The sequence below is a fragment of the Calonectris borealis genome, chromosome 3, assembly GCF_964195595.1.
Source record: "Calonectris borealis chromosome 3, bCalBor7.hap1.2, whole genome shotgun sequence".
Classification (NCBI taxonomy): Eukaryota; Metazoa; Chordata; class Aves; order Procellariiformes; family Procellariidae; genus Calonectris; species Calonectris borealis.
Window position 1 is genome coordinate 75,673,863 of NC_134314.1, and position 13,005 is coordinate 75,686,867.

General features: G+C 37.2%; 2 protein-coding genes across 7 annotated transcripts in view; both read right to left on the bottom strand.

The window, feature by feature from the left end:
• UTRN (utrophin) overlaps positions 1–12,867 on the bottom strand; it is a 275,914-nt gene extending 263,047 nt beyond the window's left edge. For 4 of the 6 annotated variants that reach the window (XM_075146239.1, XM_075146238.1, XM_075146237.1 and 1 more), the window contains exons 1-6: positions 12,497–12,867; positions 5,637–5,750; positions 4,659–4,814; positions 3,532–3,702; positions 1,101–1,280; positions 291–425 (exon numbers count right to left, since the gene is read on the bottom strand). In XM_075146239.1, the coding sequence (XP_075002340.1) occupies positions 291–425; positions 1,101–1,280; positions 3,532–3,702; positions 4,659–4,814; positions 5,637–5,723 (729 nt within the window). In that variant the 5' untranslated portion in view covers positions 5,724–5,750; positions 12,497–12,867. The remainder of the gene's footprint in view (positions 1–290; positions 426–1,100; positions 1,281–3,531; positions 3,703–4,658; positions 4,815–5,636; positions 5,751–12,496) is intronic. The other 2 variants (XM_075146236.1, XM_075146235.1) reach the window with 1 other exon arrangement.
• The window catches only part of LOC142081221 (utrophin-like), a 103,334-nt gene continuing 102,816 nt past the window's right edge, over positions 12,488–13,005 (bottom strand). The window contains exon 20 of the mRNA XM_075147912.1: positions 12,488–12,709. Within this exon, the coding sequence (XP_075004013.1) occupies positions 12,488–12,709 (222 nt within the window). The remainder of the gene's footprint in view (positions 12,710–13,005) is intronic.

Here is a 13,005-nt window from a genome sequence, read left to right on the forward strand (position 1 = left end):
TAGTGCTGGAAGGATATAATCAATTTACACAGGACAGGGGAGAGCATACAATTTATCATACAGAATTTATCATACACAATTTATCAGTACAGCACAATCATGTACAGCAAAATTCAGCTTTTCATGGAGGATCTTAAAAATATCTATACCAGGTTCAGAGTAATATGTTCATTTAACTTGAAGAATCAGAATGTTCAACACATTTCAGTATTCTACTGAAGTGCAGAATTTATGTTTTTTTAAACGAAGCTATCTGAAAGGTTACCAATCCGATAGAATGACTACAATACCTCAAGAGCGTCATTGACAGCATCCAACTTATCTGGCAGATTTTCTGTCATTTGCACCCTTTCCTCCAGATTGTTTAGCCAAGCTGTTTCTAAATCAAGATACTGAAGCAGCTCAATCCAACAGGACCACACCTCCTAGGAGCAATAGAAAAAACATAAATTAGCCTAGAATGCCAGGCATAGCTCATATACCCTATGAGCAGCTTAAAGAAATTATGTTTCTAAGCTATTCAACTAAAATAGGCAAGTAGAAAATATTCAAAAACATGCCATGGCACAGTAAGTTCTAGACACAAAAACCTGTAACTATAGCAGCAAGATAAAAAGAAATATGCAAAATACACATACAAGTCTCTAAACTCACGCTGAAATTATCACTGACATCCAGATTCTTATAACGATTTAAGAATGTAACAAAACGCATCCACTCCTCTTGAAAGATAGGACATATACAACCTACCCCAAACTATAATCAACATGTTCTAATTATCATCGTATTTCATTTAATCTTCAAGAAGCTTTTTTGTCATTTTGGAAGACGCATGGATGAATAACAGAGCTGTGAGACAAGGTTACTTATTTGCACAAGTGTTGATTACAACACAGATTATAAAAGCAAAGTTAGATGGTGTCTCAAGGATTCCAAGGATGTCATCTCAAGGCAAAGTAATCTTGGAAAGGAGCCACACCAAAATGCGTATATGCTGAAGCTAATGGTTTCAGTGACAAAACTGGACTTTCAGTGTCCTTTCTCCATTCCTCTTGTGCCACGTGCCTCCGTTTTACTAAGCTGAGAACTATCATTCTTACCTCTAAAGTGTGGCATTTCCCCCGGATGCGATTGCACAGTAGCTGGTAGTTCTCCAGCACAACGTTCAGCTCAGTCGCCAGGTCCTGACCGCTAGACGGCACTTTGGCAGCCAGCATCTTGATGTTGTCTCTGAGAATCTTCACCCGCACCTCTTTCTGCAACACATCCTCCTTTGCTCTCTGCCCAAAGAAATGTATTATACGATCAGCCCTCAATTGCCATACAGTCAGCTATTCACCACTCAAACCAAAGATCAGCAGTTTAACCTTGGAAATGTTGCTGCCAAAGTATTCTTGGGTTTGAGCACAACAAAATATGGTACTAACCTGCATGGAATTCAGATTACGTTAGTAAGCGTTGAAAAATCCTATTTTATTAAACATACAGACATATTTACCATTTATGGTTCGTTCATTAAAAAATCCATGACTCAAAGCAAAAAAGATTAAGTTCAGTGCTATTTATACGCTAGCATACAGATATGAAAAAGATAAATGAACCAGAAAAAACAAATAGAGGTTTGCTAAAAACAAGCATATCGGGGAGAAAAAGGTAGGGTGAATTTACAGAATTATGAGCCTCAGAGCTCAGTAACTATCTCCCAAAGTTGTCCAGGAAAGATGACATAATTACCCAGGACACGTGCAACTACAAAGTTGGAACCTCTCCCACAGCTGTTGGGTGTGCTAGAGGAACATGCAGAAAGGACAACCAGAAGAATTCCTTCAACCCAACTGCACTCAGAGGAGCTTGGTAACAAATATACAGGATAAGCACAGTAAAACTCCCAGCACACAGGCCCGGAGAAAGCGTATTATTAGTTGTCGAATTTTGCCCTAACCAGAATTCAGGAAGCAGGACAGCTGGGAGACAGATCATGCAGACCAATCTGAGCCTGTCTCTGTTGAGACAACTAGAAGGCTCCAGAAATAGAGATTGTCCCATCTCTCTTTCTTTTCAGGTTTCAAGGACAGTTTTATGAAGTTGAAGTACCTCTGATATATAAGGCACTGCACTTTATGGTAGAATTTAGTACACGACAGCATTATTGTTGCACATATTGTTCGAGATGTCTTCTAAATGTAAGGCAATCAAAAAAAAATGCCAGTTAATGGAAGGGCAAAGAATGGAAAATCTGGGGAACATATTATTTTATGGCAGGATTATCAAAAGCCACCTAGCCTCATCTTAAACCTGCTCCTTCAAATGTCAGCAGGAGTTCCACTCCCTGTTCAAATGAGAGCAGAATTAGGCAAGCTCAAAAGTTTTTCAAGACCTTATGCAAAAATGCTCCTGGTCAAATATACAGAGAGTGTTCTTTCCCAGTCTTAAAAGTAGTCCCAGCATAATATTCTTACAGCAATGGAAGAAGATATGCAAGTGTTACAGTAAGCTTATTGGCTCACTGAACCATCTGCCAAATTTAAAAGTACAGAATATAATCTGGATTTGACAAAGGTAAATGTGCTCAAAGTCTCCCAGATTTGCCAATGAAAAGAGGGTTCTTTCTCTTCTTGGCTTGTGTTCAGCAGGCTGTCATACTATGTGATCTCAAGTGGCTTCAAAGGACATGAATAAATTAAAACACTTGTTAAAGACTGCTTCAGAAAGCCCCTTCAAAAAGAACAATTCAAAACTTCAAATAGATTTGTCAAAGCACTTGTAAGGGAGAAAAAAAATTTATTTTATGCTCCATCGAGTAACAGTGTAGTGGAGACTCATTTAAATAACGTGCATACAAGTCAAAACATTTGTGAAGATATGCCTGAACTCTCAGATTTAAAAGCAGAGAGAATTATTGTTTACTCTGTACATACATCCAAGAAAATTATCTATTCAACTGGTAATTTATAATGAGACAAAAATAGCTCCTTCCTCTCCATTTTATTGGTCACCAGTCCCAAAATTAGAGAAGCAGGGACCAGCATCACTGTTTGCAACAGATGAGGAACACAAGATAACCTTACAACAGAACTGTTCTAAACTGCTTTTCTAAATGTGGAGTTACTATATCTAGGGGACAAGAAACTGAAGCCCAACAGCTAGAAGCAGAAGAATACGTTTTCACAACTGCTAATTTAGACAGGTATAATATCACCTTTTCTTTCTTTCTCAAGTTTCGTCTCCTGCAGTAAGTTTCCATTTTCTTAGTATTTAATATGCTATACATAGCAAGCCTGGCTCAACAGCTGGGCAAGCTGCTATTCATTATGAAATCCCTACCCCTCGTGGCCAAATAGAACATCTGCTTTTATAGTTTGTACTTTAAAAACAAAAATTCCACAAAGCAAAGCTGAAAAATACCACTAATTTTGTCATGACCTGAGCTCCTTTCCACACAGATAATAATTTCACAAAAGGTCAACCCCCAAAGCCATTAAGTTTTGTTTCTCTTTAATCAGGTCTCTACAATGACCTGGTATTCCTGACCTTCATTTCCTCCACCGCATTCTCTAGCTCTTCAGGGGACTTGTATTCAAAATCTTTCTCCAAATATTCTTCTTCAGCTTGGGTCATCCATTCTTGCATCTCTGCCAAATCCTTCTTCAGATTTACAGCTTTTTCCTGACTTTCAGACAGGCGATTTTTCTGACTAACGATCTAGAATCCAAGGTGGAAAAAGAAACAGCAGTTTTGTTACTTAAATGTCCTTGTATATGTGAAAAACCACAAGTCTTTGTTAAAACATTTTACTACCAAAACATTTTCAGGCCTTTTTAATTAACTAAAGACTTCTACTTTTACACACATACATGAACTCATGATTCCTTTTTAGCAAATCAACAAAATCTAGAGGTGAAGGAAGGAGGAAAATGACCTTTTTTTCTCATTGCATGTAAACTGGTAACAAGCCCTGGAAAAAGAGGGGAAAAAACCCTCTTCTGATCACAAGTATCATATATTTAGTATCATATCTTTATACAGAGCACTAAAACACCCTTCAGGCCTCACTTCTTTCCACAGCCCAGGCAATCTGGATGCTATATCAACAGCAAGGTTCTCCAACACAGATCCTCCCCAGGCATTGCAACTAAAGAAATATGTTTCTACAGACAGCAGAAAGCTTCCACCCAAAAGAAACAACCAAATACACCAGACTGAAGTGGTAGTCTATTTATAGCCATTTATTTTTTTAAAGGTGCTTGGAAGCAGGCAGAAATTACACGGGGCAGAATAATATTCCAGATTTCAGGAACAACAGGACAAAAAGGTCAGACTTCCCTCCCACCCACCCTAGAAAGAGCAGCATAAGGCAAAGTGAACAAATTAATTTTTAGTTACAAACAATTAAAGAGTTCACTGTGCTCTTTCCAGTTAGGTACCGAGAAGTGCATGTATTCAAACAAAACTACTGTTGCACAGGTATCCCCTAGCATTTGCACTTCTGAAGGATTCACTGGGCCAAGTTGGATTTCAGCAACTTTGACAGCGGAACAAGTAAAACATACTCGTCCCACTGTTTCACTGCTTTACCTCTTCACCATCCTACCAATGCCACACAACCAAACAAAGAGCTGCAGTAACAAGCAAGCACTAGCAACGTATGGAGAACTCACCTGTTTGCTCAGTTTCTCCCACTGAGTCTGGCAGTCTACTAGCCTAGACTTTGCCCAAGTATTTATGCTTGCAATAGGCTGAGCTCTTAAAGCAGACTCCACTTCTTTCATCTCCTTCAGTGATGGTTCAATTGTCTCCATTTCATTGACAAACATCTGAGCACACATCAGAGAAAATGAATCTTCTTTAGCAAGACATTAAATAAATTTATAGAATACCAATATTTTTTAATTTTTAATTATTCCAGAGAAACTTTAATAAAAAAGCAGATTGATGCTGTGTTCGATACCAGACTGTTTAAAACAATCCCTCAGTGGCCCAAAACATCAGAACTATGCAACTAAAAAAACAAAATACAGCTTGCCATACACAGCGCAAACATTCTCACATGCCAAATGTCAACACTGGAACAACGCAAGTTTGAATACCCTGATGTTTCTGGCATACCTCAGACTCGTATTCTTCTTCTGGAAGCAAACATTTGAAGGTACACTGTAATTACTTACTATAAGATGAAATTCTACCTATTTGTGATCATTATGTGCCATTAGCTAGGAAGGAATCTTACTTGTAAGGCACATACAATTCCTAAACCCTAGAGTTAAACTCTAAATCTAAGAGTTATTTGCTTGTTATTTTTATTGCCCTAGGGAGTTTAATGCAGAAAGCACTTTTCACTCACAGATTCAATTCCCTAATCACAAAATTGGGAAAAATATATAAACATTTTCAGAGGAAATAATGTCAACTCGTAGATGAGTATTTGTAAATATGGTGAAGACCTTTGAAAAGTACAAAGTATTATGGCTACACACAAGGAACCAATTAAAGAGTGCCCTGAAGAAAGATAAGACAATTCTTCTGGCAGGCTTTATGGAATATGCCATGGACAATATTTAATAATACATGCAAAATAATAAAGAAGAGATGTTAGTCATTATTTATTTCAAAAGATTCCTTAAAAGAGCAAAACTCACTGTGCACTGGTCAAGTTGTCTTTGAAGACCTTCGGTATCTCCTTGAACAGCCTTTTCTGTCATTAAGAAGTCTTTCACACCATTCATCCACTTCTGAACAACTTTTGAATCAGCCTAAATCAAATATAGTAATGAAGAGTTGATACAATGCCATGATGAAGAATGTATGGTTGTTGCATTTCAACTTCTAGCAGTGTCAAAAGAATATTCTACAAGCTGCTAGCATTGTCTTGGTTTTGAATCAGACCACCTTTGGTTTAATTTTTGGGTTTGGTTGTTTGGGGTTTTTTTTCTCCCCAATTTCTTTGTTCTCAAATTTATATGAAAATTAAATTCACAACAGTGATATTCTCCCATCCATGCCACAGCATGATTTAACTGACACTGCGCTGCTCCAGGCTATCTATCGCACAGAAACACAGGATCAAAGAAGGAGGCAAGCGCAGCTTCCAGAAGTATGTGGTTACCCTTCACATGAAGGACCTGGCTGAAGGCTGGGAACAACATTTTCTAATGACATAAACCATGTACATCTGCTTCCACCAGACTCGTTTGAGAGACATATGGCACTCCAAGGAAAAGAGAGGACCCTACAGAAATATATGTGGGGAGAAGAGAAGGGGGTAATGCTAAACATACTTGACAGGTAGAAGCTATGCTGGGAAAGCCATTTGCTCTACAGAGAAACACAGGCATAAGGAAAATACCACAGAGGATTAGACTAACCACTAAAAAAAAAAAAAAAAAAATCTAGCTGTTCGAGGCCAATAGCAGCTACTGTACTCACTACAGCAAAGCACAGGGAAAAAAAGTAAATACATGCACAATTTCAGAATTATCTGACCTAACATTTGGCAGTTGCCTTATATCCTGCAATAAGGTAGGTGGGGAGGGAGACAGGAGGGTTGTCATCTCCTTCCCATGCAATTGTGGATGTTCCCAATCACCCTTACGAACAAAACCACCAAAAAGTTAGAGCAGGGAGAAAGTTTTTCCTTGTCCTGGTTCAACTAAGTTATGTGATTGTCATTTTTTAATAATATAGTTGGACTTTTTTTAATCAACATTTTTGGACTGTTTGATTGGGTTTTTTAATAGATGGCATCTTTTTAACACAATTGTCACCACAGAGCACTGTTATTGAGAAGCTGAGTCAAAGCTCATCAGCTTCACCTTCTACTCTGCATGACACCGAGAAGGAAAGCATACACTTTGTTTCCTTAACAACCTTGCAACAACAGTTCTTTCAAGATCAATACGTTACACCTTGCTTCTCAAAAAAATGTCTGCACTAATGAAAATCCATTAGACTAAGATCATTTTTATTTTTAGGCCAATGCTACCATTAGAGATCAAAGCCATGACATTTTCTTCATTCCTTCTCCATTTTGGGGGAACTTCCTGCAGTTGATTAGCCTGAAAATCATTTTCCAAAAAACAGACCGCAGGAGGCTTAACAGTGAACCATGGCTTAATGCAAAAAAATACATATTTATAAAGGCTGCCATTTGACAAGGCATTTTAGCATATACCTAATTTAGTTTGCTTACAGTAAGCTACCTACATAAGTAGCTGAAGTGAATTAAATGGTATTACTCAAGTTAGGCACACATTTAAATAACTTGCTGAATCACAAGGCAAGTCTACAGAAGTTTAATGAAATAAATGCTCCTGCACTGCGCAGGTAAATAATTACCAATTGTCAAATACCCAGTATACCCAGTATACATTGTTGATGTACAAGAGCTCACAATTTTTAGACAGGAACTAAAACACTGGATCAGTTTCTAAAATTTATTCCAGGCAGGAAAAAGATCAAATGTGCTGAATTCTAACTTGTCCACTCCTAGAAAAACCACATGATGTACAGCCATGCAGTCGATTTAAAAGAACTGAAGATGATACATAATCAAAGACACAGGAGGTATGATAACAGAGAATACAAGAGACAGAAATTTTCTTCTAGAAAATCAAAATGCAAAACTGATAAAATGAGCCTTGTCTACTTTTCCCATCACATGATTGTTACAGACAGTCTCACAGTAAAACACAGATCATGTCACTAATGCACGTTGTCAGCTTGGGGGAGCCTCTGTCACATCACAAATTACGGAAGGGCCACCTGAGCGGCAGGACCCACAGGCAGATCTGCCACCAACTTGCTCATCAGACTAACAAGGACATTTTAAGCACTGTTCACCTGTCTGCTCACTGTTAAAATGAGAATACTTTATTTTCAAAAACGTAAATGTGAGGAGTGCTGGTTTGGGAAATGTCAATTTTTAAAGGTGAATTAGCAAAAAAAGAAACATTAAAAATAAATGCTTGTGTGTAGCTGCACATGACCACATGTTCTCCAAGGGATGCCATTCACTTACTCTTTTTTTTTTCCTTTTCTCCCCATTTCTAATTTTTTTTTTCCTTTAATAGCCAGACTCTTCATCTCCCCTCTTAACCAAGAAGATCATACCCAGCCATTCTCCAAACTAATCTTGTGTCTCTGGAATCACATCTCCAGTACTGACCCATTCAGTGTCTGCACCAGGACCATATACCTAGTCTTCCTTATCAATCTTTCTTGTGGTGCAAGTTCCACCCTGATCTGTCCAATGCCATCCACAACATTTTTATTCAACTTGCTCCACATTCTCATTTTTATTCATACAGTGCTAGACTACAAAAATCTCTGTATAGATTAGTACCACTCCTTCAAAGGGCAAAAATCAGAGAATATAAATACATGGCTATCCATCCACTGACAGCTTTATGAAATATTTAGAAAACACAGGAACTGTGTACTTAAAAATTCAGTTCGTGAGAAAACATCCCCACTGTAAGCCCCATATTTCTTCAGATAGCACCACTACATATTTCTTCCATTTTTAATTATTTAATAATCACTTCCATTGTTTCTTCTGCTTTAATTTCTTTTCCAGCTTCTTTTTAAGGTAACAGGGAAGTTTTTAACATCTCGCTCAGGACAAAATTCTGTTCTCTGATCTATACAAAAGTGCATGGCTTCAATGCTCTGCTCTCCATAGCTCTTCAAAACTCCCATAAAAATCCACATCTTTCATCAGCGTGTACTTCATATACATGGTGGTACCATCACCACTTTGGACAGCTGTGGAGAGCAGGGCACTTCACTTTTGGCTGAAAAAACCTGAATAATTGATTATTAAATAAAAATCTTTCATGCTAATACTGCACGTGTACCCTACTCTCAGTTAAACATGAGAGAGAATTTCAGTTTTCAGGAGCCATTCTTCACGCATTTAAAGCTGTGATTTAGGAAAGTAGGTGCAGGTACAGACCACTCAACTGAAGATGATTCAAGTGCAGAAAAAGAAGAGTTCTGCACTTACAAGAAATTAAGGGAGAAAAAAATGCTTCTAAAACTGGTGAGGTAAGTAGGTCTTGCTCAGTATAGCTACAGATAATCAAGGCAACTGGAAAGCTGCAATCATTTGAATCACAAGACTGATAGAAAGTTGTTGTACAAAGGACGTTGAGGCAGGCTTACATGCAGAATATTTATTCTGTTATGCTAAGTAACTAATAAGTGTAACCAGAAAGAGAATGAGACATGGTGGGATATTGTACATTTAGGTCAAAGTCAGGAGAAAAATTAATGAGAAGGTGGTTGCTGGAAAGTAATCACAAAGGGCTTGGCTAAGCCTTAGAAGTTAATTTGTTTTAGGCTCCTGTACAGGCCAGCTCACTTTGGGCAGTCAGCTCCCGCTGACCAGCAGCATCAGCTCCTCCACAGCTCCACGTCCCACAGGCTGCGGCAAGTAGCTACAGAAGGATGGGTTTGAAGGAACCAGACTAAAAGCAGAAACTCTTTCAAATGTAGGTGCACAAGTACACATAATCCCGAACATGTTTTTTAAGGGGGGACGGGGGGTGGCTGAGACACCTTTTCTCTTTATGCTTCTGGTAATGCAGCCTAACAATATTACATGTGTTACATAAAAGAAATACACTTTTTTCCTCTGAAAACCTGCAATTCCTCCTCCTATTCATATGTTGGTTTGTGGCTCCTATTTACAAGTTCACTAGCCTAGACTGGACTGGACCATACCTACATATGCTACTCATACACACACATCCCACACACACACTGCTAGGAGCAGCTCAAGTCCTGAAAAAAATAATTAGTGAATAACACTTCACAAGCAGGAGCAAGATTTTCCCTCCAGCCTTTTTCCCCAGGTAAAACTTTTCATGGGAGCATGGGTGTGCACTCTGCTCGTAATTATCATTCAGTCACAATCTGTTACCCCTACTATGACTTCTCCCAGGTTTGCAGTTTTGGGGGGGGGGGGGGGGGGGGGGGGAGAAGAAAAAACACTTGAGGCTTTTACTACTTCCGAACCATAATCGGCAACGGCTTGTCCAACCTTCACTGCAACATCATGCAAGTCAATAAGTCAATTACCTGGCCTTACTAATATAAATTTCAGTTTAAATGTGTCTATACTTGAGGAGACATTAAAGATCCTGTCTGGCTTAAAAGAAAAAAAAAAAAGAAAAAAGAAAAGAGAAAAGAAAAGAGAAAAGAAAAGAGAAAAGAAAAGAGAAAAGAAAAGAGAAAAGAAAAGAGAAAAGAAAAGAGAAAAGAAAAGAGAAAAGAAAAGAGAAAAGAAAAGAGAAAAGAAAAGAGAAAAGAAAAGAGAAAAGAAAAGAGAAAAGAAAAGAGAAAAGAAAAGAGAAAAGAAAAGAGAAAAGAAAAGAGAAAAGAAAAGAGAAAAGAAAAGAGAAAAGAAAAGAGAAAAGAAAAGAAAAGAGAAAAGAAAAGAGAAAAGAAAAGAAAAGAAAAGAGAAAAGAAAAGAGAAAAGAAAAGAGAAAAGAAAAGAGAAAAGAAAAGAGAAAAGAAAAGAGAAAAGAAAAGAGAAAAGAAAAGAGAAAAGAAAAGAGAAAAGAAAAGAGAAAAGAAAAGAGAAAAGAAAAGAGAAAAGAAAAGAGAAAAGAAAAGAGAAAAGAAAAGAGAAAAGAAAAGAGAAAAGAAAAGAGAAAAGAAAAGAGAAAAGAAAAGAGAAAAGAAAAGAGAAAAGAAAAGAGAAAAGAAAAGAGAAAAGAAAAGAGAAAAGAAAAGAGAAAAGAAAAGAGAAAAGAAAAGAGAAAAGAAAAGAGAAAAGAAAAGAGAAAAGAAAAGAGAAAAGAAAAGAGAAAAGAAAAGAGAAAAGAAAAGAGAAAAGAAAAGAGAAAAGAAAAGAGAAAAGAAAAGAGAAAAGAAAAGAGAAAAGAAAAGAGAAAAGAAAAGAGAAAAGAAAAGAGAAAAGAAAACAAGAAAAGAAAACAAGAAAAGAAAACAAGAAAAGAAAACAAGAAAAGAAAACAAGAAAAGAAAACAAGAAAAGAAAACAAGAAAAGAAAACAAGAAAAGAAAACAAGAAAAGAAAACAAGAAAAGAAAACAAGAAAAGAAAACAAGAAAAGAAAACAAGAAAAGAAAACAAGAAAAGAAAACAAGAAAAGAAAACACACCACTTTGTTTGAAGTTCAAATCTACTATCAAATAAAAGAACAGTTTTCTGCTTCAGAGGGAGGGGAGAGCAAGATTGAAAGAAACTTTTGGGGAAAAGTGTGCATGCATGGCACCAATGTTCTGAAGAGGGTGCATGCAGCAAGTTGCTTATGTTTATAAATTGTGTGATTCATACACTGTTAAATGGAGAAGAATGTAAATAATTCCACACATTAAAATATGTTTAATGCATGTGAAAATACAGATTTCTGTTAGCTAATGCATATTAGCTAATGCCTTCATCCCAAGAGACAGAAAAATCTCTGAAAGCACCTTCTTCTTTTTGAAGTTTAAAATATAATATGAAAATGAAAATAATATGAAACTTATTTAAAGTCTAGTTAAACACTTCTCTGGGGGGAAAAAACGACACTATATTTGGGCTTTTATACTGCTCTGATCAGCTTATACTTTCAAGCTGATATTGAAGAATGCTTAGTGCCTATTTAACTCTCAAATAAAATTGCCATGGGCTAAATCATAATATATTTAGTTTTCATTACATTTTTCCTCTCCCCAGAGGAATAAAAATAGTCTAGGGAAGGGACTTAAAGCAAACACAAAGAAACCCATCTAACCAGTAAATACTGAGTCAACTTTGGCTAAGTTACTTAAGCACTTATCTCTCCCCTCTTTATCAATGGGTTAAACATCTAAACACCCTTTAAATACCCTTGCTTTTAATCCTTTTATTTTTAACGCATTGGGACTTTTTGTCATGCAAGATTTCTCGTGTGTGTGTATATATAAATAAAATATGTAAGAGTGCTGATTAATCTTAATTTTTTAACTCTCCTTCCTGACACTTCAGAGGCCATCTGTTGGAACTGGAAAACTCACTATACCTAAGCATTTTCTTTACTTCCTTTTTTTACCAGGCTGTACTAATTCTTTATTACTCTTGACAGAAAACCCACATACCTGTAGCAGGTATGGAATTTCAATTTTAGATGTCAAACTAGTACAGCATTGGGCATCTGACACCAACCACAATAGAGAGCACTCAGCCCTTGGTGGGATCAAGCCTTCAACAGCACAGCTGACATACCCTTGACTTTAGTATGCCTTTGCTTCTGGTATTGAAAGAGGAGTAATGCAAATTTGAAGTGAGAAGTAATTCTATTAGAAGATAAAATAATACCTGGGCATGTTAAAAGTCCTCTGCTACCTTGCTACAAATACACTATATATGCTTCCAGCTTCTGCCAGAGTAGTGGCACATCAACACTTCACTTCTCAATCAGTATCATCTGGACTCCCGCAGGAACACAGAGAAAGAAAGGGCTTTCAAACAACTGAGTTATGTAACAAAAAAATCCTTTCATTTTACCTCAAATATTTTCAACTTGGATGTAATTTCCTCCAGTAGTTTAACATCTTTGGAAATCTTGATCTTTAACTTGTCCCAGTGTCCTTGCACATGCTTGAACTCTTGCGTGTAGATCTTTTTTATATCTGAAGCAGCATGTTTCTCCAAAGCCTTTGTTTCTTCAGCAAGTTTATCCACCCTGGGCTTCTGGGCTTCCAGTGTCTCACAAACCACCTACAAAGAAAAAAAAAGAAAAATGAAAAAAACTATGTCTGCTTCCAGTATTAGCCATACAACAGGTACACACTTACATACAAGTGCAAGTACGTCAAAGGTTTCGTTGTGCAGAGCACAGATTCAGTGAAGAGTGACATTCCAACTACTACAGTTACGCAGCAGAGATGTCCAAACAACCTTTTAAGCAGCAAAACCTTCAGCTGCTCTGCTGGTGCAGTAGCAGAGATTACAGAATGGGCTGTAAAGCTTGGCCACGTAGCTAAACACACACAGGCACCTACGCCTCTCCTACG